We start from the raw sequence: 26,140 nt of genomic DNA, 5'->3' as shown, positions 1-26,140 counted from the left end.
TGATGTCTTATCCCAAGTGCAGGAGTGTCAAAGTAAAATAACCCGGCAAGACCGGGGTCGAACCACAGGGAGGTGAATTATATAAATTACAAATAAAGAAAAAGATTTAAAGAGAATAATAACAGAAAAGGAGTTGAAGAAAGTTTTGGGATGTGATATTGATGTAAGGATTAAACAATAACAAAACATATGTCAAGGTTATAGGATTCACTAATGGTATTTCAAATAAATATAATATAAACTCTTTTTATTACTCAACTAGAAACCACACACAAAGGAGGTTCTAATCGGATGATTTCTCGTTATTAGCTCATTATAAATTACTAACATGATCATATTAATTATCTTATATAAGTAATACCATACTTATAAATATCATCAAGCATTCATGTTGCTAGTTTATGTTAACAACAAATCAAGTTTCTATCATAATAACGATTTCGGCCGAAAACTATGAAAGATCAAGCATTTGATGTACCAAATATTATACAACACAAATCTAAATTAAACATTTAATAAGCAAGGTATTAAGAATTAGTAAGATAAAAAGATAAAACATGTTAATAACAATCTTTCTTGGATATAAACATTTAAAGCTCATGTTGAGTTTATATTATACCTATTCTAACACCATTAGAGAAACCTTTTCACCTTGACATAATTAACTTAGCTAAACATTAAGAAGGAGAAAAACACAAATAAACAATATAAGAACATAAACATAATATAAGCTAACTAAGTATAGGAAAGGAAATGAAAGAGCATAAACAAGAGATTACTATAGCATAAAAGAAAACTTGAACATTACAAAGATGTAGAGAGAAAGCAAGAAGATAACTTTGATCTGAAAATTAATATGACTAAATACATGGACAATGCCTCCTTTTATAGGCTAAGTTTCAGAACTATTGATTGATTGAAGAATTGGTGGGCATCCATTGATTTGGTGGCTGGTTTTTGACATTAATGGCTGCTGGTTTTTTGATATTGTGGGCTGATTTTTGATATTGTTGGCTGGCCAAAACGTCATTGCTCACATCAGAATTATAGCCAACTGAATTGTGGAATCTGTGGGCAATTGTCTCAGCTTTCCATCAAAAAAAACCAGAGCTCATTTGGACTTCTAGAACTCAAGATATGAGCCAAAAACCGAATAGTGCTTGAGCTGCAGGACAGCTTCCGACGTCTTCGTTGTTGCTAAGATTTGGGCTTGAAAACGGCAGAACTGAGTCTTTGACTTCATATGAAAGTTGTAGGTCTATGTCTTACCTTTCCATCGATATAAAATGGACCTAAATCTGATATCTACAGCTCCAGATATGATCAAATTACTGAACGGTGTTCGAGTTTGGAATGCACCAGCAACACTTTGCTAAGTTTGGCCTTCTTTTTATCCTTTCAATTTCAATCCTTAAACTCATCAATCAATCCTTTTATTTATGTGATAGACCTGCATTTAGGATGAACATTTACCATGAATTAAAGGTATATTATATTTTGACTTGCTAATATAAAACATGCTTTTGTTAGGGAATTTAATGATACTTTAGGTGCAATATGATGACATAAATCCTTAATGAGAATGCATTTTTAAGTACTAATCAGTCACGACGGTTATAAAAATTAGAAAAGAGAAAAGAAATTCTCCTGCAACTCTTTCTTAAATACTTAGACTAACTTAAATTGAGTTTGAGTTAACTTGGACCAAAGTTTAGATCAAAAGTTTGAGCCTTATAATACCTGACTTATTGGATTATAAACCTAGATTAATTTAAATTTAATTTGAGTTGACTTGGAGTAAAATTTAGATCAAAAGTTTGAGCCTTATAATGTCTGACCTATTTGATTATGAATGGATATGGAGGTGACATTTTTCAATCGCATGAACCTTTATACTCGAATTTATTTATATAAGTAATTTATGATTATAGTTTTTAAATGTGTATCTATAATAATTTATTTAGTTTTTTTTTTTAATTATTTTGATTAATCTCACATTAATTTATAACCATCAAAAATCAAAAATCATTTTTTATATTAAAAATGAAAAAAAAAAAACAGTTTTTCACCGAGATTCTCCATTCCAAAACCTGAAAAAACGAAGCACATTTCGGTTTGGATGCGATTTTAATTTTTGGAGGTTTTAATTTACTGAAATTCTATTAAAAACGAACAATCGAATGACGACCACCAGAGGAGGACCTGCCAGTCAACTGGTGCACGTGTATCAAAGATTCCAAGAATATCAAGCACCTGGGGCTACAGTATGCATCAGCTTCCTCAGTCTCATGGTGATCAGAAATACCATTATCCTTTTCTTCTCGTTCGCCTTCCTATCTTCCCAAAATCGTTGTTCAGTTGCACAAAAATGGATTAAAGCTGGTTACTGGTACGGTGGTAGTGACTTCCCAATACCTGACATAAATTCTGCCTTGTTTACACACCTTCTTTGTGCATTTGCCAATGTCAACTCATCCACCTATGAGCTCTCCATCCCATCTGACTTTCAACAGAACTTCTCGAACTTCACCGGCATCGTCAAGCGCAAGAACCCTTCAATTGTAACGCTTCTGTCAATATGGAATGGGCAAGCTGAGACATACAAGTCCATGTTAGGCGAGGCAGTTAACAGTTCTGTCTTGTCTTCAATGCTGACGCAATCCTCCTACAGGAAGTCTTTTATTGATTCTTCGGTAAAAACAGCTAGGACTCTTGGGTTTCAAGGAATAGACTTGTTCTGGCTTTGGCCTAATAGCACAGATTTGTCAAATATAGGAACTCTGTTGGATGAGTGGAGGGCTACTGTTGATTCCGAGCCGAGAAACTCAAGCGTGTCGAAGTTAATTCTAACAATGGGTGTTCGCTACTCACCAAGTCTTCAAAGTGTAAGTTATCCGATCAATTCAATGAAGAGGAATTTAGATTGGGCACATGTTGTAGCATATGACTATCACATGCCTTCAAGGGAGAACTTTACAGGCAACCATGCTGCTTTATATAATCCTTCAAGCAATATTTCTACCGATTTTGGCATTAGAGAATGGTTAAGTGGGGGATATCCAGCAAACAAACTACTTTTGGGTATGCCGTACCATGGATATGCCTGGGAACTGGTGGATCCTTCTGACAATTCTCTTGGCGCACCAGCCTCAGGTCCTGGTGTTACCACTGATGGTTCAATAGGCTATAGGTTCGTCAGATCATTCATTCAAAACTACGGTTATGGAGCTAGGTCAGTTTATAATTCTACTTATGTAGTGAATTATTTCGTTTCTGGATCAACTTGGATCAATTTTGATGATGTGGAGACAGTTAGAGCTAAGATTTCTTACGCGAAGGAAAAGGGGCTACTTGGTTACAACGTGTTTCAAGTGATCCATGATGACAAATGGGCTCTTTCTCTGGCAGGTTGGTAATTATTTTTTATTAGATTGTAAATTAGTCAGGAAAATTGAAAACTCTGCTAGCTGTGGCAGTACTCTGCGTCAGACACAATACCACAGCACCAGCGTATCCCCACATCTGCTGTCAATCTAGGTGGAAGTCTAATCCTCACCTTGCACTGTGTGTTTAGCGTCTTGAACTGTTAAGTCTGTATGTAGATACCAACTAGGCTTTTGTTTATGCTTTGGTTTCTCCGGTGCCTGTTTGACATCATCACTAGTAAAAAAAGTCAATTCTTTAGCCTTCCTTATACGCAACCACACAGAAGTTAAGTAAGAGTAGATGAAAAACTATGAATTCAATTTGATGGGAGATTAATTTAGTAACCTGCATTAACAGCACAAGATGAGGTACACCAAGGAAAAAGGAGCTGGTTATGGCTAAAAATTGTGCTTCCAATTGCTTTGATCAGTATCTTATCAGCCTCATTGATGTTTTACTACAGAAGGAGACTTTTTAAGCGAGAAGGTAAACTTTAATCAATTGAGAGGGTTCATCATTTACTTTCAATAATGGAATGACAAACAGATAAACATTTTTGGGTTGCTTCCTTCTTCTATTTTCAGCTACAGGAACCAGAGTCTTAGGTGATAGAAGTTTCTCTGGTAGAGGAACTAGTTTATCGGCCGCTGCAGAAAATTTTGATGGTGATGCTCCTATCCTGCAGGTGTTCAGTTTTGAAAGCATTAAAACAGCTACAAATAACTTTTCAAGAGAAAACCAGCTTGGAGAGGGTGGGTTTGGCCCTGTTTATAAGGTATTGTATGGTTAACCCTCTGTATTCCTGACTGGAAGTCTCACGTTTGGAACGATTCATGTTCAGATTTTCAGGTTTGTTTACAGGAAATAATGCTAACATCAAGTGTCAAAATGTACTAGGGTAAATTACCAAGAGGCCTGGAAATAGCAGTGAAGAGGCTGTCAGCATCATCAACTCAAGGACTTGAAGAGTTCAAGAACGAGGTTTCGCTTACGGCTAGACTTCAACATGTAAATCTAGTTAGGCTTCTGGGATTTTGCTCCGAGAGGGGAGAGAAGATGCTAATATACGAGTACATGCCAAATAAAAGCTTGGATCTCTACCTCTTTGGTCTGCAATCTTTTTCTGATTAGTCATTGCAGCTAATAAGTACACATTTTATTGACCAGCAGTTTTTTTTCTCCACAAGCTCAAATCATTCTAGTCATCTGCATTGGGAGGTCTCAACGGATGCCAAATTAATGTCATTCTTAAGATAAGTAGCAACTAAAAGTTTCTCCTGTGTCATTTTATGCAGATCCAATTCGAAGGTATAGCTTGGATTGGAGTAAGCGGGTTCGTATCATTGAAGGGGTTACTCAAGGGCTTCTATACCTCCAAGAGTACTCAAATTTTACAATAATTCATCGAGATTTGAAATCTAGCAACATTTTACTAGACGATGAAATGAATCCAAAGATAACAGATTTTGGCATGGCTAAACTTTTCAGGAAAGATGTGCATGAAGCAAACACAAGCAGAATTGTTGGAACTTAGTAAGTACCTGCCTCTCATTAACGATACTCTCCATCTCATTGACATCAAATTCTTATTTGCTGTACATACTTAGCATTAACATGTCCAATATTACAGCGGCTATGTTCCTCCTGAATATGCGAGGAAAGGCATATATTCCATAAAGTATGATGTTTATAGCTTTGGAGTTGTACTACTTCAAATCATAAGTGGAAAGACGAATACACGTTTTTACGGTGAAAACGAAGACTTGCACCTTTTAGAATATGTGAGTTACTTGAATTCATATCATTATTTGCACCATTTGATTTGCTAGTGAAGCTTCTCACCTAGAGTTGACAGCTTGAAATTCATTGACTTGATGCAGGCATATGACCTGTGGAAAAACGGGCGAGGAATGGAATTCATTGATCCATTTTTGGATGACTCATCCTCACCTTGTAAACTACTGACATGCATGCAAGTTGCTCTGCTGTGTGTCCAAGAAAATCCAGACGCTAGACCAACAATGCTAGAAGCTTTCTCAATGCTCAAAAATGATGATTCCCAGGCTATTGCTACTCCTGAAAGGCCAGGATTTTCAGAAAGAAAGAAAGGGGACATGGAAACCGCATCCTCATCCCAGCAAATAATGTGTTCATTCAATGATTCGCAAGTTTCCCAATTGGAACCCCGTTGACAATCCAACCTGTATTAAGCTAAAGAAATTATAACTTAGCTTCTTTCGTCCTGACCTCTGTTCTTCTTCCATGCACTCATTAAATCTTTGTTGATATTAGTTGCTAAATGTTTTTTGTCCATCTACAAATAGAGTAGAACTTCTGTTGAAGTCTCCTTCCACTTAAAAAACGAGGGAAGGACATTTTCCACCATACAAGTCTGGCCTTGATCTTCACAGGGCTGTACCTACCAAGTCTCAAAAAGAAAGCGTTTATAAAATGCAATGCCCTTTCTGGAAATAGCTATTCCAGCTTGGGTGGAAAGTCATTGAAAGTTCATTCCCAATCCTTGTTAATTTCCGAACAAGAAAGACCAGCCTAAGAGTCCAGAGTGTTTACGCTCTACAGATTTTACGAAGGGCACAAAAAGACTCCTGAGAGGGCATCCTCCCATGGCACCGCCCAGAGAGATAACATATTCTATTGGCAGTTTCACCAATTGCATCAACTAGGGTATTCAACGTGGATGTCCAGTAACAATAGGTTTTTATTAGATCACAGTGACGGTATGCCGCATGTCAAGTTAAAAAAAAATTAATGTGAAAAAAATATTTATTTATTGTTGATAAAGAAATATTGAAAGATATATAGAGATTTATGTGATTTGACATTGTCATCTTTATAATACAATGATAATCTACACAACCATTAAAAATATAATTTGATTTAAATATATTTTTTTAAATATTAAAATAATAATTATTATAAATTCAGTTAACTTGTCAAATTCATCACTTAGATTATGAAATCTTAATAATTTTATAAAAAATAAAAAAATATATTAAACTCAATTCATAATCAACTCCATTTAAAAGGATAAAATTAAAAATAAAATTTAACAAAAAAAAATGAACCAAGTCAATCAGGGTTAGCCTGTCAAACTTGAATTATAAGATCAGGATAATCTCATATAATACAAATTAAAATAAATTATGAAGTTCAATTCTCATTTAATTCAATATTATATAATGATATTAAAAACAATCAATTAAAAAAAGACACAAAAAATCACTTGATTCAACCTAACTTAATCAATCAAACCTTTAATCCTGGTTATGAAACTATGACAATTTCATAGAAGACAAATCAAAACAAATTATAAAGTCCATAATTAAGGTCATGATACTATAATAACTTAATTAAAAACAAATAAAAAAATAAAGTATAATTCTTAATTATCTCAATATTAAAAAATTAAATTGAAAAAAAATTAAAAAATTATCAAAGTCAACCTAGATTAACAAGTCAAATTTAAGTAATATTGGGATAACTTCATAGAAAAAAAATTAAAGTTTGATTCTCAATCAATTCAGTGTTAGAGAATAAAATTGAAAAAAAAATCATGTTAACTTGGCTAAGCCGCAAACATTGCTACTTAAGTTATGAGATCGTGATAATCCAATAAAAAATAAACCAAAATAAGTTATAAAGTCAATACAAGAAAATCTAATATTAAAGGATAAAATTAAAAAAAATTCTAAAAATATTGAAGATTAAAATAAAAAATACCTTGGTATTCCATTATTCACCATGTTAGGGCATTTGGTTTTAGTTAATGAATAACATTCTCTATTCAATTTTAATTTTTTATCCAAAAAAAATTAATATAAACCCATAAGTCATTTAATTTAATTTATATGGAATGATAGTCATTATTGTCAGGTAAATTCATAATAAAGTAGAGACTAACACGCTTTTACATAAAAAAAAGAATATTAAAAAAACTAATAAGATAAAATTTGTTAGACAAGCCTTTTTTTTATGAATTTTTATCAAAAACTTCTCTATATAAAGAAAATCATCTCAAAATTAAACCCAATAAAAATATATTGGGCTCAAAACCTAATCTAATAACATAAAAAAGAAGTGCTACTGAAAAGGGAGGAAAATATGGGCTCAGAATTGGGCCCAATAACAAAGGGAGAATTTGTCCAAGCCACCGAAACATCCCAACTTTTTTTATAAAAAAAAAAATCCATCAAGACCCATTAAACAACTGTGAAAAGGCCCATAATTAAATATTAAAATAATAATTATTATAAATTCAGTTAACTTGTCAAATTCATCACTTAGATTATGAAATCTTAATAATTTTATAAAAAATAAAAAAATATATTAAACTCAATTCATAATCAACTCCATTTAAAAGGATAAAATTAAAAATAAAATTTAACAAAAAAAAATGAACCAAGTCAATCAGGATTAGCCTGTCAAACTTGGATTATAAGATCAAGATAATCTCATATAATATAAATTAAAATAAATTATGAATTTCAATTCTCAATCAATTCAATATTATATATTGATATTAAAAACAATCAACTAAAAAAAGACACAAAAAACCACTTGATCCAACCTAACTTAATCAACCAAACCCTTAATCTTGGTTATGAAACTATAACAATTTCATAAAAGACAAACCCAAACAAATTATAAAGTTCATAACTAAGGTCATGATACTATAATAACTTAATTAAAAACAAATAAAAAAATAAACTATAATTCTTAATTGCCTCAATATTAAAAGATTAAATTGAAAAAAATTAAAAAATTAACAAATTCAACCTAGATTAACAAGTCAAATTTAAGTAATATTGGGATAACTTCATAAAAAAAAAATTAAAGTTTGATTCTCAATCAATTCAATGTTAGAGAATAAAATTGAAAAACAAATCATGTTAACTTGGCTAAGTCGCAAACATTGCAACTTAAATTATGAGATCGTGATAACCCAATAAAAAATAAACCAAAATAAGTTATAAAGTCAATATTAGAAAATCTAATATTAAAGGATAAAATTAAAAAATAAATTCTAAAAATATTGAGGATTAAAATAAAAAAATACTTGATATTCCATTATTCACCATGTTAGGGAATTTGGTTTTAGCTAATGAATAACATTTTCTATTCAATTTTATTTTTTTATCCAAAAAGAACTAATGTAAACCCATGAGTCATTTAATTTAATTTATATGGAATGATAGTTATTATTGTCAGGTAAATTCATAATAAAGTAGAGAATAACATGCTTTTACATAAAAAAAAAAAGAATATTCAAAAAAATAATAAGATAAAATTTGTTAGACAAACCCTTTTTTTTATGAATTTTTGTCAAAAACTTTTCTAGAAAGAAAACCATCTCAAAATTAAACCTAATAAAAATATATTGGGCTCAAAACCTAGTACAATAACATAAAAAAGAAAGTGCTACTAAAATGGGAGGAAAATATGGGCTCAGAATTGGGCCCAATAACAAAGGGAGAATTTGTCCAAGCCACCGAAACATCCCAACTTTGTTTATAAAAAAAATAAAAAATCATCAAGACTCATTAAACAACTGTGAAAAGGCCCATAATCATTTGAAATATTTTCGAGTTTGCCAGTATCATATGATATGAGAGAAATTTAGTTTTCGAGATAGAAAAATATTGTGTTTTATGGGCTCGAGGTTGCTCGTGAGTTTTCAATTTCTCAGAATGGACAAACAAGATTTAATTAATTATTGGAAGCATTGTAACTAGACTGGCTAGGCATATCTTCAAGAAATCTGATTTGTTCAAGCTACAGCATGTATCTTGACTGCTGCTTGTTTTTCTAATCAGAAATGTCTGATTCTCCTGTCCAGTTTCTCGTGATTACACTGTTTTATTGTTCTCGAGTCCTATCCTTCTTTTTTTATTCGGTGTAAAGAATGGCAACCTAATCCGAACAACTTTCAGCTTGATTCAAAACAATATGTTTTTTTAAAAAAAATATATAGATAAAGCTATTGAATGGGTCTGGAGGGACGGCTTCTAGAGATGTTATAATGGTTATTTACCTAATCCTCTAGAACTCGTGGAGATAATATTGTGCGGAGGGAGTGTGATAAATTTTGTTTTTTTGGTATATTTTAAAAATATTTTTTAATTATTTTAATATACAAAAAAATTTAATTAAGTAATTTAAATATTTTATAAAAATAATAATATCAAATTTATAGCTTGTTTGAAAGTATGATAATGATAATAATTTTAGGTTTTTTTATCGATAATGTATTAAAATAAATTATTTTATTTTAAAAAAATTATTTTACACATCAAAAAATAAAAAAAACATACAAAATTTTATTTTAAACTAAAAAACAAATTTTTGAAAAAAAACGATAGAAACCATGTTCCCAAACAATCAGTTGGTGCTCAACACCGACGCACTTTGAGTGGCATGTATAAATCACAATCGCTAGGTAGTCAAATGGCCTCTTTTCTTGTAAAACAAGCACCAGTGCTCAAAATAGCTGACTTATTCCTTCAACTTCCAACAATGCCAGGATAAGCACAACCATCCAAAACATGTACCAACGAGAAATGAGTACAAAAAAGAATTGTCAACCTTTTCGTTTTCATAATCTCTTGATATTTATCTGCATATAACCATATATAGGCACAAATCTTTGACAATGAGAGCATTACCCCAAAGCACTCAATGGCTAGCCACAAATTGGTTCTTCTCCTTCCAATCATTGAACTCTTTACCATCACCACCGGATATGTCATGGCTTCACCTCCAGCTGTCAAAGCTGCGTATTGGCCTTCTTGGTCTCAAACTTTCCCCCCTTCAGCCATAGACACCACTTTGTTCACACACATCTTCTATGCCTTTCTCTTGCCGAGTAATGTCACCTTCAAGCTCGAAGTATCCGAGTCAACTGCTTCCCTGCTCAACAATTTCACTAGCACCCTTCATCAGAAAAACCCACCAGTGAAGACACTAGTCTCAATTGGGGGAGGTAGTAGTGATCCAAAACTCTTTGCTAGAATCGTGTCAAATAAAGGATCACGTAGCATTTTCATAGATTCAGCAATGGAAGTGGCGAGAAGACATGGATTTGATGGGCTGGATCTTGACTGGGAATTTCCGAAGAACCCAAAAGAGATGGTTGACTTGGGCCAGCTGTTTAAAGAATGGAGAGTTGCTATCAGAAAGGAAGCCAAGTCCACCCACCGGTCTCCTCTGTTGCTCACGTCTGCCGTCTACTTCTCCGTCGACTTTCAATGGGACGAGACCTACCGGAAGTATCCAGTGGCATCCATCGCCAAAAGCTTGGATTGGGTTAATGCAATGTGTTTTGATTATCGTGGTTCATGGGACACTTCGGCTACAGGAGCTCACGCGGCATTATACGATCCTAACAGCAACATAAGCACGAGCTATGGGCTTGCGTCGTGGGTTCGTGCTGGTGTGCCTGGAAACATGGTGGTCATGGGCCTGCCCCTGTACGGGAAGACTTGGCTGCTTAAAGACCCGAAGGTAAATGGAATCGGAGCACCGGCCACGGCGGCCGGTCCTGGAGATGATGGCATCCTGACATTTTCCCAGGTGGTGAAATTCAATAAAGAGAATGGTGCTACCGTTGTGTATGATGCCAAAACTGTATCCACGTATTCTTATGCCGGGACTTCTTGGATCGGATATGATGATAGCCGATCCACAACTGTGAAGCTAAAGTTTGCTCAGGCGCTTGGTCTTCGTGGTTACTTCTTTTGGGCCCTCAGTTATGATAGCGAGTGGGAAATCTCAAAACAAGGTAAACCTGTTTCCGGCCATGAATTACAGCTACCATTTCGTGAATTATTTTAGGGTACGTTAACGTTCTCTTCGATTATTTTTATTATTATTTTTTCTTTCTTTTTTCTTTCTTCAGCTTCGAGGGCATGGATCATTGGATAAAAAGGTTTGGAGCTTTCTAATTTCCAGGAGGTTGTGGGGTCTCGACTTGAAGCCATGATGGAAAATGGAAGATCTAATTTTATTTGTGTCCCAAAATATTTGATTAGTCGAGTTAATAAAAGTAAGATTAATCGTGTTTCAAATGATAGGCACTGAGATTTTAGTTTAGAACTACTATTTGTTTTTTTTTTAATTACTCGATTAAAATGTTGATTAAACGACTTTCATGCGTGTATTTGTGGAAATAGAAATAAGAAAACCACTCTTCTGATTAAACACACGCCCATGGAAAAAAAAAGGTTGGCCGAGTCATTCAACGAATATGCTTTGGTTTCAACTCTTCCCCTTTGAAAAAACGTAGTTGTTAAATTCAGTTTAGCGTGTGAATTTGTAATTTGTAAAATCATATTCTTCTTTGAACCGAGTTTCATTTCAAATTAGTTTGGAGATTTATCAGATAAATCTTATATATTCAATCAAATCTATGTAAAATCTACTCATGTAGCTCTAATTTTTTTAAAAAAATTATTTGAAATAACTTCTTTATTTAAAAAAATAAAATAAAATAATTTTAGGATTGATAACTTATTATTCAGATCAAAACTTTACAAGAAAAACATATGGCTAGGCAAGGGAAAATGTATTTTATACGAATGCTTCTTCTTATTTATTTTACATGTAACTCGTTTCTGATTTTTGCTATACTGCAAGTTAAATTAAAAAAAAATATGAACATAAAAAAATTATTAGACTAAAAAAATTTATTTAATATTATTATTAAACTAGTTACTTTTAAATTCACCTTATCTAACTTCTTTTCTAATCTAAATTTAAAATAGCATACTTATTTAATAAAACAATCACTAATAATCAAAATAGCTGACCTATTCTTTCCATTTCCAACAATGTCAGGATAAGCACAACTATACAAAACATGTACCAACAAGAAATGAGTATACAATATAGCATATTCGTATATTATTACGAGTTTATAAAATAAATATGCTTAATAATTTTATAATTATAAATTAATACTAGATGAGTGATAAAAATTAAAAGTATAATGAAACTAATATTTTATGATAAAAAAAGTTTTATGTTGGTGATCAAAAATTTATAGACTAAAATAGCAATTCACAGCGTCTTACAAGGAAAGATATAATGCTTTCTTTATATGATTTAATTTTTTTATTAATAAAAAAAACTACAAAACTAAATTATCAACCAGCTTAATATTAAAAAAATAAAATAAAAAAATATAATGTTAAAAAAAATCATAACAAAAAATACAGGAAAAAACAGGAAAAAAAACATGTTGGAAACACTATAACAATCCACAATGTTTTATAAGAAAAACTATAATGCTTCCTTGCATGGTTTAGCTTTACTTGTAATTATAATTCTTAATCAGCTTAATATTAAAAAAATAAAATAAAAAAATAATTTAAAAAAAGCATAGAAAAAGAAAAACTATGTGGGAAGACACTGTAACAATCCACAATGTTTTATGATAAAAGTTATAGTATTTTCCCCACATTATTTATCTTTATTATAATTATCAACCGACTCAATATTAAAAAAATAAAATCGATAAAGATAATTATAAAAAAAAATCATAACAAAAAACACATGTGGGAAAACACTATATCAATCCACAGTATTTAAAAAAGAATTACAAAGCTAAATTCTAACAAACTCAATGTGAATAAAATAAAATCGACAAAGATAATTTTAGAAAAAAATCATACAAAAAAGAAAACATAAAAAAAAAATCATATGGAAAAACATTAAAGCAATTCATAATATTTAAAAAAATTACAAAGCTAAATTCTCAATAAACTCATTATTTAAAAAATCAACAAATACAATTTAAAAAAAAATTATATAAAAAAAATATAAAAATATTATAGCAATAGCTTAATATTAAAAAAAATGATAAATAATTCTAAAAAAAATCATAATAAAAAAATTATATGAGAAAATACTATAGTAATTTATTTAAAAAAAATATAAAACTAAATTTTTAACTAACTTAATATTAAAAAAAAAATTAAAAAAATAATAATAAAATACGATATCAATCCATAATGACATAAAAGAAAAGTTAAGCATTTTAGCTATAGTGTAATAAAGAATTGTCAACGTTTTCGTTTTCATAATCTCTTGATATTTATCTGCATATAACTATATATAGGCACAAATCTTTGACAATGAGAGCATTACCCCAAAGCACTCAATGGCTAGCCACAAACTGGTTCTTCTCCTTCCAGTCATTGTACTCTTTACCATCACCACCGGATATGTCATGGCTTCACCTCCGGCTGTCAAAGCTGCGTATTGGCCTTCTTGGTCTCAAACTTTCCCCCCTTCAGCCATAGACACCACTTTGTTCACACACATCTTCTATGCCTTTCTCTTGCCGAGTAATGTCACATTCAAGCTCGAAGTATCCGAGTCAACTGCTTCCCTGCTCAACAATTTCACAGCCCCCCCACCGGTCTCCTCTGTTGCTCACGGCTGCCGTCTACTTCGCTGTCGACTTTCAATGGGACGAGACGTACCGGAAGTTTCCAGTGGCATCCATCGCCAAAAGCTTGGATTGGGTCAATGCAATGTGTTATGAATACCGTGGTTCATGGGACACTTCGGCTACAGGAGCTCACGCGGCATTATACGATCCTAACAGCAACATAAGCACGAGCTATGGGCTTGCGTCGTGGGTTCGTGCTGGTGTGCCTGGAAACATGGTGGTCATGGGCCTGCCCCTGTACGGGAAGACTTGGCTGCTTAAAGACCCGAAGGTAAATGGAATCGGAGCACCGGCCACGGCGGCCGGTCCTGGAGATGATGGCATCCTGATATTTTCCCAGGCGGTGAAATTCAATAAAGAGAATGGTGCCACCGTGGTGTATGATGCCAAAACTGTATCCACGTATTCTTATGCCGGGACTTCTTGGATCGGATATGATGATAGCCGATCCACAACTGTGAAGCTAAAGTTTGCTCAGGCGCTTGGTCTTCGTGGTTACTTCTTATGGGCCCTCAGTTATGATAACGAGTGGGAAATCTCAAAACAAGGTAAACCTGTTTCCGGCCATGAATTGCAGCTATCATTTCGTGAATTATTTCAGGGTAGGTTAACGTTCTCTTTGATTATTTTTTCTTTCTTCAGCTTCGAGGGCATGGGTCATTGGATAAAAAGGCTTGGAGCTTTCTTTGTGGGATCTCGACTTGAAGCAATGAAGCCACGGCCATGGAGAATGGAAGATCTCATTTTATTTGTGTCCCAAAATTATTGATTAGTCGAGTTAATAAAAGTAAGATTAATCGTGTTTCAAATGTTAGTCACTAAGATTAAAATGTTGATTAAACGACTTTCATGCGTGTATTTGTGAAAATAGAAATAAGAAAACCACTCTTCTGATTATACACACGCCCATGGCAAAAAAAAAAAAAGGTTGGCCAAGTAATTCAGTAAGTATGCTTTCGTTTCAACTCTTCCCTACACACGCCCATGGCAAAAAAAAAAGAAGAAGGTTGGCCAAGTAATTCAATAAGTATGCTTTCGTTTCAACTCTTCCCTTTTGAAAAAACATAGCTGTTAAATTCAGTTTAGCCTGTTTCAGGCTGAGTTCGTTTCAAATTAATTTAAAGATTTATAGTTAAATATTAAATTTGAGGGAGATTCAATCATGATAATTTCAATTATTTAAAAAATAAAAAAATATCTTCATTTGAAAAAACAAAATAATATATTTTTATAATTGATTAAATTAATTCAGTTAAATTTATGTTTCAGTTAAATTTATTTGAGATCTAATCATATGACAATTTCAACTATTTAAAAAAATCATTGTCCGAAATAATATCTTCATTTAAAAAAGCAAAATAATATATTTTTAAGATTGATCTGAACTTGCTTAATAAACTCTTTATTCAAGACTAATTGTGATAAATATGTTAAAAAAAAAACTTAAAAGAAAAACATTTCAACGGGCAAAAGGAAATATTTCATGTAACTAGTTTCTTTTTTGGATCGTATTATGCTATAAGTCAGAATATGCTGCAAGTCAGAGTAAAAAATATATAAATGTAAAAAATTATTCTTTGATATTATTATTTAATTTAATCTAATGAGTCAATTTTAATTTTTTTTATTTAATCCAAGTTTAAAATTTGTTTTTATGAAAATTGTTTTAATATCACTTAATTAACTTAATAAATTTAAAGTTAACCTGAATAATCATTAAATAATATGGTTTGGTTTAAAAAAATTAAAAAAAATATCTTTTTATATGTCAAGATGGATATAATAAATTGATTTGAATTTTGCAGTTTAATTTACTAAAATCATAACTTAAATCATAGATTATATTAGATTTTACAACTTTATTTTTTAAACTAATTTTTATTTAATGGTATGATAATATAAATTAACACTTTAAAAATTAAATATTAATTAACTATAAGGATGTTTATATGAAACTGTTGTAATTTTATAAAAAACATATCAAAATAAATTGTAAAAAAAATTAAAAAAGAACTGATTGTTAAAAGATAAAATAAAAAAATTCAATTAAAAAAAATAAAATAAATTTTAAAACAAATAAACTATTTAACATTAATATCTAACTAAAAACCTAATGGGTTGATTTTAAAGCCTCCTGGCCTGACTTCTTGTTTAGATCGAGTTTAAAATTAATTCTAATAAGAATTATCTTTACATGATATAGTTGACTTGGTGTGTTCAAAAACAATTTGGATGATTAATAAAAACTTAGTTTAGTTTTTTTTTTAAAAAACTCATGATAATCTATATATTTTTAATATTAAAAAATAACATATTAAAATGACTTGAATTTCATAATTTAACTCGTCAAACTTACAATTGAAATTATGAATTTTGTTGTGTTTAATTTTTTTTTATTTAATGATATAAATATAAAAATAAATATTTATAAAATTAAATATTAATCAAATATCAAAATATTTATTTCAGACTCCGAGAAGAAGACAGAACTTAAAAAAAAAAAAAGATTAAAAAAGAAAAGAAAAGGAGGGCACCTTCTTCACTTACGTATGGATAATAAAGTAGGTGGGAAGCCCCCTTTTTTAGTATTGTAGTTAATTTCTATTTAAATCGAAAACTTATCTAATATAATTAGGCAAAAAAAGAATCAAATTAAAAAGGAAAAAAAGTCTAAGGGCCAATTTGTTAAAAAAAAACACCAAATCATAAAGAGAAAAAATCAAAGGACCAATCTTTATTTTTTTTAAAAAAAAAGTGAGATACTTTATAATAAAACACCATCACATAATCCAATTTTTTAAGTTCATTAGATAATAAATATGATCTAAAATTTCTCTAATTCCTAGTTAGCAACATGTATACCTCTGACATGCAACGTAATGATCTTTGTTTTTGTACAGAACAAAATCAGACACAATTCCGATGAACATGGTAATACCTGTGTCCGGTGTCGTTCGAGATACGAGTGAAAAAATTAAATAAAGTTGCCGAATTTAAAAAATTAATACATTGCCAGATTTCAAAAAATAAATCAGGTTTTTTTTTTTTTCTCCTTCTTATTCCTCATTCACTGACATAATTTCTTGGAAATAATAAATAAATTTTATGTATTTTTGTAAAGGGGTATTCTGTAATTTTTAGATATGCTGGACAATAGTATTTCCTCCACCATAAAAACACTACAATTTCTTCAAGCTCGTAATTGATCCGTGCCTCCTCATTGAAATGTAATGTTATGCTACATGCACGACCGTTTCATTAATTCCAGGCATTTCAGACAGATGCTGTTTGCAGAAAAATTATTTTTTTAAAAAAATATTTAACAATGTAATGAGTATTATGAATTATTGTTTTTATTTTAATTACTGATAAAGAGTTTTGAACTATCTTTTGGATTATCAATTTTAAATAACTTATTCTTTTGATATGTCTGTTTTGAAACTTAGCATAAATAATATATTTTTTTAATACCGTTCCTATATTAGTGGTCATGTAACTGAGATTCGTGTAACTTGGAGGTCTAAGATCTCCTAGTTTTTAATGGCGGGCAGGAGTCAAGGAAAACGGCTTCTGCTGATCCAATGTAGACAAAGACGCATAAAAAGGCAAGGGTAAAAGTTGGAAACTGCTTTTTCTTTGTTAATAAACTACTTTATATGAAACTTTATTCTCAACAAAATAAAATTGAGAAATATGAACGAGGTTTTTCTTGTGTTTGATGTATAGTCAGCAGCCTTGCACAAAAGGAAAGACAATATTCCTAGTTCTGTTGTAATTGCCAATTCTGAGACGTAACCTCATCAGAACTTTAGTTCCTACTGTCTTTTATCCTTGTTCTCCAACTTCTATCGAAGTCAATATCATTCTTTGGATGCTACAATTAATTAACGGGATTCCTCACTTGATCTCTTAGCAAATGAATAAGAGGAGAACAAGAATCTCCAGGCAAGAATTTCTGCATATTTGTTGTAGGTTCTGATAAATCAAGTGCTTGCCCAAAAGGCTTAATTTTCATTTCATATAACAGCTATTTATATATAAAGATAGCAATATTTACATGGAATAATCCCCGTATCAAAGGTAAAAGAGGGAAGAATCCAGATGTGTACAATCAAGGGTGTTTACGGGATGATATGATCATTGACATACATGTGAGGAAAGCTCATTAAAGCTCAAGATTCCCCGCATGAATCAAGGGAAGTAGCCGTTCTAGAAATCCATTTACTTCCCCATCAAGTTGGAGCATGTAGATTGGATAGACCCCAACTTGTCTAGGATATAGCAGAACGCCTCTTTGCCAAGAGGTCTGGTAAAGATGTCAGCTAATTGAGAAGATGATGAAACAAAATTCGGAGGGATAACTCAATACCCTCTTGGCAATTAGCTGACATCTCACCAGACCGAGGGATAACTCAATACCCACTTGGCAATTAGCTGACATCTCACCAGACCTCTCGGCAAAGAGGCATTCTGTTAAATCCTAGAAAGTTGGGGGCTATCCAATCTACGTACTGTTTGTGAATTTCATCTCCGTTTACTGCATGTTTATTGAGTGTTTACTATCACCACAGCTTGGAGATATATCAAGATCAAAGTTCACGCAGCATGAATAGACTGAAACTGATACCTTTGTCTGCAAAGGTGCGTACCTTCACAACAATGGAAAGCAAGCACCAAACAATTCTTTGACATTTGGTGCATTCACTTTAATGGTGATTCTGACATTTTTTTTCTCTTCTTACATTGCTTTGTTAGTTTACTCCAGCTTCGTTTGGATTTTAAGGAGCACTGACAAAGACCCTCCATGTGAAGAACAATTTCATTTTATGAGCTTCTCTGTCATGGGACCCGTATGCAAGACATTCATTACATTTACACCTTCCCTGGCATAAGATCATGAGCATGTCCTGTTTACCTCAAAAATTAAGGAATCACATCTGTTCACTGAGGCAGGACAGAGGTTGTTACCTGTCAATTAATATCTGGCCTCTCAATTCATTGCCATTCTTTGACATTTAAGCCCACCTGACTTTATTTAGTGTTTCAGAACATTAAAAAAAAAACACAAGAACATAAAAGATAAAGATATAAAATAAATTATTTTGAAATAAATTTTTATGTTTTCAAAACAAGAAACAAATAAAAAGAATAAATTATTTTAAAATTATTTTGAAATAAATTTATATGTTTTCAAAACAAGAAACAAATAAAAATATATTTTTTTGTCTCAAATGTTTCGTCTCATTTTTACTAGGTAAATAACATTATCTTTTCTATTTGGTTATTAATTCACGAGAACAGAGTTTGCATGGACTTTTAGTTAGATCCACGTCCAAAATACAGCCTTGGAGCATTTCCATTGTTTTCTTTGTGCTATTTTAAGTGTTTAGAATTACGGTAATTTTTTTATATGTTTTTTAATAAAATAAACCTGAAAAAATAAATTATTTTAGCACATTTTCAAGAAAAAAGTATTTGTAGAAAGCACCTCATACTAAAATATCAAACAACATTAGTAATACAAAAGAATGTAATGTTACATGAGTGCACACTCTTTTAAATCAAATACATACATAATAATTAAAATTAAATTTTTAATTAATGAATCAACTTCAACCTTGCATATTAATTAAATGTTTTATTTTCAACCATAATCATAGCGACAGCCACCGCCACAACCACCGTTGTAACTCTAGAAAAAGTGGGTGCAATTTGGATGCAGTGTAGAAATTTCAATTCTACTCTGGTGGATATTAAGAATAATGTGAAGACAGTGTGTTAGTGTTAGAATTTTTTTATGATGATAGTGATATATATATATATATATATTTGGGACAAATGCTAATATCTGGATTGGTTGATTTTTATAGCCCTCGCACAGCTGTTTTTTTTATTATTATTAATATTGATGTTTAAATTCGTTTGCGTATATTTTAATTAATTTTATATATTTTAAAATTAATAACTATATAAATTTTTAATAATTTTAAAATTTATAAAACTCAAACAAATAATTTTTAAAAAATTAAATTCAAAATCTATTAATTAGTTAAGCTACACCGTTTAAAATCACAACTATTTTTTGCTTGTATTACAAGTATTGTCTTCAGCATGGCTACTTTGTTACTGCAGGAACCCTACTCAACATCAATATGATGTCTAAATGACCTTGGAGAGACGGCACTAAAAATGTTATTAAAGACAGCTGTTAATGTTATCAATAGAGTTGTTGGAGTGCAAGGAAAAATACAATTTCTGCATTGAAGAAAATAATATAGCTTTATATATAAAGTTAAAAAAGTGTTTTATTAAATACACAGCGAAATTATTATTTCACCCCTGACCAATATAAATAACTTACTTTACTAGAAGAGTTGTTTAGTAATTTCGTAATTGTAAACTTAAAGTGTTTTTACTCTGGATTTCAACATATATTTTTGAAATTAGCTTGGTTTTTTATAAGTCGGCAGAATAATACTATTTAAAAAAGATTTGGTGAAATAATATATTTTTATATTATCGCACTTCTAGAGCATAATAAGGTGAAATTCTAATTATTTGTTTTAATTGGTCACCAGTTGGATTCCATTGTATGAACCGATCAACTGTCTCCCATAAAAATCATAATTTAATAAAAAATTTCTTCTAAAGATATTTTACAAATCAAAATATATATCTTTACTTAAAAGTAAACTGTAATTAAAATCTCAAAAAATTATTGTTCACATAGTAATTATACCATGTTTTTTAATGTCATGTAGTTGGACTTGTAATAACGAGTGATTTTAAACAGTTATGTGTAGATATTTCATAACTAAATGAAAATTTTCTCTAAATAAATTATGTAGATGACCTAGTAAATACATTTATAAAATAATTAGACATGATAGAATAATAACTCAAAAAAAAATAAGTTTTTATATAATTATTAAATCACATTTAAATTTTTACGAAAGTTATTAGATTTGTTGTCCTCGGAAATGACACCCTTAGAGTGGTGTCTTTCTAGGTGTATATATATAAGAAATTTAAATGATTGTTTTATAGTCATAAATCAAAGTGTTTTTGATATCTAAAATTTGATTTTTCTAATCATTTAAATTATTTTAATTTTTTTTAAAATGATCAGGTTATGTAAAATTAACTCGTATAATTTAACTTAACTTGAAACTCTCCAGTACAGGATTCAATTTATAAGGTTTAAAAAATATATTAAAAATGTTTGGATATTTTTTTCCACGTTCAAAAATTTATAATTCAACCAGCGGTGCAATACAAGTGAAATTATCTAGTTTAAATGCATGGAGGTGGGTATGCGTTGACTTTTGACTATATACAGAGGTGAAAGTAAAGTTGAGTAAAATACTTGTCACGGCCTGAATATCGGATTCATGACCAGCAACGCAGGAGTGGTGTCGAAAGGACATCCTATCTACACTAAACCTCAGAACAAACATATCCAAAGAATAAGTTATTCAAAAATAAGCAACATTTTGTAATCTTCAAAAATATTATATTATTCAATATTGATGGAACTAAAAGATAGTTCAAAACTCATCATCAGTAATTAAAAACAAAACAATAATCCATAATACTCATTATATTGTCAAAATCCAAACTTAATTAAAACAAGATAATAGTGGAGCGTCTAAGACATCGAATCAAAACTACAAGGAAAGCCTCGCAAAATAAGCAAGGCATACTAACCAAAACTAAAGAAGTAGGAACACCCAATAAAATTCATCTGCTATCAGAAACTAAAAACCTGAAATAATATTAAGAATGAGGGGTGAGTTCAACCAACTCAATGAAAGAATAACATTTAATATATATTTTAGATATTTTAGATATTAATAGTTTACAAATCGATTAATCTTTATATACATAACATATATATATACTAAACATATTATCATAAAGTAGTGAAATACAAATCAGAGATCAGATGACACCCAAGGGTGACTAGATGAGATTTAAAAGTGACCAGATGACACTCAAAGGTGACTACTGTGGGATGATTAGTTGCCACAAACTGATGTCTTTCTCACCAGCTAGGTATACAGAATACTATGTGCACATAGGCTAACTACTCTCCATTATTATGAAGTTACTGACAAGTCATATATCAAGGCATAATAGATATTTACAAAATCATAAAAAATAAAATGTATATCATATCAAATAGAATTTAGTTTGACAGATTGCGAATGCAAATTCAAGAATAAATGAATAATTGAAAAATAAAGCAATATATATAAGTATTCAAGAAATTAACTAGTTGTACTAATTGTATAATTAACATACATATTTATTTAAAATATATACATATTAAAGATTATCCCACTCACCTAGAAAAATATAGATTAAAAGGAATATCAGATAAAAGACCCGAAAAACCTATTGAGGATCGTTAGGAGAATCTATAATAAATATATGAATATACTCAAAAGCAATATAATTAAAAGATTCCAATACATAAAAGAAAATCAGGCTTAGTCTCCTAGGTTTAGGGACTAAAACGACAATTATCCAAAACAGGGATCAAAATATAATTTTATCAAAACTGGGCCAAACTATAAATAAATAACCATACTAAAATTTCACCCATAAACTATTCTTAATTTTGTCTAGAATAAAACAGAGATCGAACTATAATTTTTTATAAAGTTTAGGGATTAACATGTAAATTCCTAAAATTGAGGGACCAAACTAAAAATATTCTAAATAAATTATCAAACTGAGATTCATTATCCTTAACCTTATAATAAAAATTTCCATAATCTCAAAATATATTTGGGGTCAAATTGTAATTTTTTTCAAAGTTTAGGATTAAATTGAATTTTTTTCTAAATCAAGGACCAAAATAAAATTTGATCATCTTCAATCTCAAGACCATTTTGTCCATATTTCACAGTAGGGCAAACATGAATTTCTTAACCCGTAAAAATTACTTTAAATAAATCAACTCATAAATCTTTATTTTCAACAACATACTAATTAATAACCTAACATTAAACCATTAATAATCATAAATCAATCTTAACAATATAAACTTTCAATCCTTATAAACTCTAATCTCTTATTTAATCACTCCATAAACAATTGTAATAAAAAATAATATAAAAGAGAACTACTTACTTGCTACTTCCACCTTTCTTGAATCAAAAATTCAAAATAAAAAACTAAACTCTTTGGTTTGAGGAGAGAAGGGTCACGAGAGCTACAAAAATTAGAAAAGAGAAAAGAAATTCTCCTGTAACTCTTTCTTAAATACCTAGGTTAACTTAGATTGAGTTTGAGTTGACTTGGGTTTAAGTTTAAATCAAAAGTTTGAGCCTTATAATGCCTGACTTATTTGATTATAAATGGATGTGGAGGTGGAATTTTTCAACTGCATGGACCTTCATACTCGAATTTATTTATATAAGTAATTTATGATTATGGTTTTTAAATGTGTATCTAAAATAATTTATTTAGTTTTTTCTAAAATTATTTTGATTAATCTCACATGTCTAATTTATAACCATCAATAATCAAAAATCATTTTTTATATTAAAAATGGAAAAAAAATGCAGTTTTTCACCGAGATTCTCCATTCCAAAACCTGAAAAAACGAAGCACATTTCGGTTTGGATGCGATTTTAATTTTTGGAGGTTTTAATTTACTGAAATTCTATTAAAAACGAACAATCGAATGACGACCACCAGAGGAGGACCTGCCAGTCAACTGGTGCACGTGTATCAAAGATTCCAAGAATATCAAGCACCTGGGGCTACAGTATGCATCAGCTTCCTCAGTCTCATGGTGATCAGAAATACCATTATCCTTTTCTTCTCGTTCGCCTTCCTATCTTCCCAAAATCGTTGTTCAGTTGCACAAAAATGGATTAAAGCTGGTTACTGGTACGGTGGTAGTGACTTCCCAATACCTGACATAAATTCTGCCTTGTTTACACACCTTCTTTGTGCATTTGCCAATGTCAACTCATCCACCTATGAGCTCTCCATCCCATCTGACTTTCAACAGAACTTCTCGAACTTCACCGGCATCGTCAAGCGCAAGAACCCTTCAATTGTAACGCTTCTGTCAATATGGAATGGGCAAGCTGAGACATACAAGTCCATGTTAGGCGAGGCAGTTAACAGTTCTGTCTTGTCTTCAATGCTGACGCAATCCTCCTACAGGAAGTCTTTTATTGATTCTTCGGTAAAAACAGCTAGGACTCTTGGGTTTCAAGGAATAGACTTGTTCTGGCTTTGGCCTAATAGCACAGATTTGTCAAATATAGGAACTCTGTTGGATGAGTGGAGGGCTACTGTTGATTCCGAGCCGAGAAACTCAAGCGTGTCGAAGTTAATTCTAACAATGGGTGTTCGCTACTCACCAAGTCTTCAAAGTGTAAGTTATCCGATCAATTCAATGAAGAGGAATTTAGATTGGGCACATGTTGTAGCATATGACTATCACATGCCTTCAAGGGAGAACTTTACAGGCAACCATGCTGCTTTATATAATCCTTCAAGCAATATTTCTACCGATTTTGGCATTAGAGAATGGTTAAGTGGGGGATATCCAGCAAACAAACTACTTTTGGGTATGCCGTACCATGGATATGCCTGGGAACTGGTGGATCCTTCTGACAATTCTCTTGGCGCACCAGCCTCAGGTCCTGGTGTTACCACTGATGGTTCAATAGGCTATAGGTTCGTCAGATCATTCATTCAAAACTACGGTTATGGAGCTAGGTCAGTTTATAATTCTACTTATGTAGTGAATTATTTCGTTTCTGGATCAACTTGGATCAATTTTGATGATGTGGAGACAGTTAGAGCTAAGATTTCTTACGCGAAGGAAAAGGGGCTACTTGGTTACAACGTGTTTCAAGTGATCCATGATGACAAATGGGCTCTTTCTCTGGCAGGTTGGTAATTATTTTTTATTAGATTGTAAATTAGTCAGGAAAATTGAAAACTCTGCTAGCTGTGGCAGTACTCTGCGTCAGACACAATACCACAGCACCAGCGTATCCCCACATCTGCTGTCAATCTAGGTGGAAGTCTAATCCTCACCTTGCACTGTGTGTTTAGCGTCTTGAACTGTTAAGTCTGTATGTAGATACCAACTAGGCTTTTGTTTATGCTTTGGTTTCTCCGGTGCCTGTTTGACATCATCACTAGTAAAAAAAGTCAATTCTTTAGCCTTCCTTATACGCAACCACACAGAAGTTAAGTAAGAGTAGATGAAAAACTATGAATTCAATTTGATGAGAGATTAATTTAGTAACCTGCATTAACAGCACAAGATGAGGTACACCAAGGAAAAAGGAGCTGGTTATGGCTAAAAATTGTGCTTCCAATTGCTTTGATCAGTATCTTATCAGCCTCATTGATGTTTTACTACAGAAGGAGACTTTTTAAGCGAGAAGGTAAACTTTAATCAATTGAGAGGGTTCATCATTTACTTTCAATAATGGAATGACAAACAGATAAACATTTTTGGGTTGCTTCCTTCTTCTATTTTCAGCTACAGGAACCAGAGTCTTAGGTGATAGAAGTTTCTCTGGTAGAGGAACTAGTTTATCGGCCGCTGCAGAAAATTTTGATGGTGATGCTCCTATCCTGCAGGTGTTCAGTTTTGAAAGCATTAAAACAGCTACAAATAACTTTTCAAGAGAAAACCAGCTTGGAGAGGGTGGGTTTGGCCCTGTTTATAAGGTATTGTATGGTTAACCCTCTGTATTCCTGACTGGAAGTCTCACGTTTGGAACGATTCATGTTCAGATTTTCAGGTTTGTTTACAGGAAATAATGCTAACATCAAGTGTCAAAATGTACTAGGGTAAATTACCAAGAGGCCTGGAAATAGCAGTGAAGAGGCTGTCAGCATCATCAACTCAAGGACTTGAAGAGTTCAAGAACGAGGTTTCGCTTACGGCTAGACTTCAACATGTAAATCTAGTTAGGCTTCTGGGATTTTGCTCCGAGAGGGGAGAGAAGATGCTAATATACGAGTACATGCCAAATAAAAGCTTGGATCTCTACCTCTTTGGTCTGCAATCTTTTTCTGATTAGTCATTGCAGCTAATAAGTACACATTTTATTGACCAGCAGTTTTTTTTCTCCACAAGCTCAAATCATTCTAGTCATCTGCATTGGGAGGTCTCAACGGATGCCAAATTAATGTCATTCTTAAGATACGTAGCAACTAAAAGTTTCTCCTGTGTCATTTTATGCAGATCCAATT

At 31.5% G+C, this 26,140-nt stretch overlaps 3 protein-coding genes across 6 annotated transcripts in view; all 3 read left to right on the top strand.

Annotated features, from left to right (window-relative positions):
- The first annotated feature begins 2,103 nt into the window (after positions 1-2,103).
- On the top strand, positions 2,104-5,779 carry LOC105121143 (wall-associated receptor kinase-like 5). Of its 2 annotated transcripts, XM_011019672.1 has the most exons (8): positions 2,104-3,408; positions 3,784-3,912; positions 4,011-4,201; positions 4,324-4,534; positions 4,722-4,806; positions 4,915-4,959; positions 5,057-5,207; positions 5,307-5,779. In XM_011019672.1, the coding sequence occupies exons 1-8, from the start codon at positions 2,181-2,183 to the stop codon at positions 5,616-5,618; spliced, it is 2,352 nt and encodes a 783-aa protein (XP_011017974.1). In that variant the 5' UTR covers positions 2,104-2,180; the 3' UTR covers positions 5,619-5,779. The 2 variants fall into 2 exon arrangements, with proteins under 2 accessions (XP_011017974.1, XP_011017973.1); XM_011019671.1 differs by having other exon boundaries at positions 2,106-3,408; positions 4,722-4,959.
- Positions 5,780-10,067: 4,288 nt separating this feature from the next.
- The window catches only part of LOC105121138 (acidic mammalian chitinase-like), a 21,161-nt gene continuing 5,088 nt past the window's right edge, over positions 10,068-26,140 (top strand). The window contains exons 1-3 of one of the 3 annotated variants that reach the window (XR_841495.1): positions 10,068-11,224; positions 11,342-11,421; positions 14,612-14,794. Coding sequence is in view for 2 of the 3 variants with exons in the window: in XM_011019667.1 (XP_011017969.1) it covers positions 10,123-11,224; positions 14,540-14,565 (1,128 nt within the window). In the remaining variant the exon portion in view is untranslated. Of the gene's footprint in view, positions 11,225-11,341; positions 11,422-14,539; positions 14,795-26,140 lie in introns of those variants that run through there. The other 2 variants (XM_011019667.1, XM_011019666.1) reach the window with 2 other exon arrangements.
- On the top strand, positions 23,499-26,006 carry LOC105121141 (chitotriosidase-1-like). The gene is made up of 4 exons (XM_011019668.1): positions 23,499-24,819; positions 25,195-25,323; positions 25,422-25,612; positions 25,735-26,006. The coding sequence occupies exons 1-4, from the start codon at positions 23,592-23,594 to the stop codon at positions 25,966-25,968; spliced, it is 1,782 nt and encodes a 593-aa protein (XP_011017970.1). The 5' UTR covers positions 23,499-23,591; the 3' UTR covers positions 25,969-26,006.

This window comes from Populus euphratica, unplaced genomic scaffold (assembly GCF_000495115.2).
Source record: "Populus euphratica unplaced genomic scaffold, PopEup_1.0 scaffold31.1, whole genome shotgun sequence".
Classification (NCBI taxonomy): Eukaryota; Viridiplantae; Streptophyta; class Magnoliopsida; order Malpighiales; family Salicaceae; genus Populus; species Populus euphratica.
Note: the sequence above shows the minus strand (reverse complement) of the source record. Positions and strands in the feature narration are given on the sequence as shown.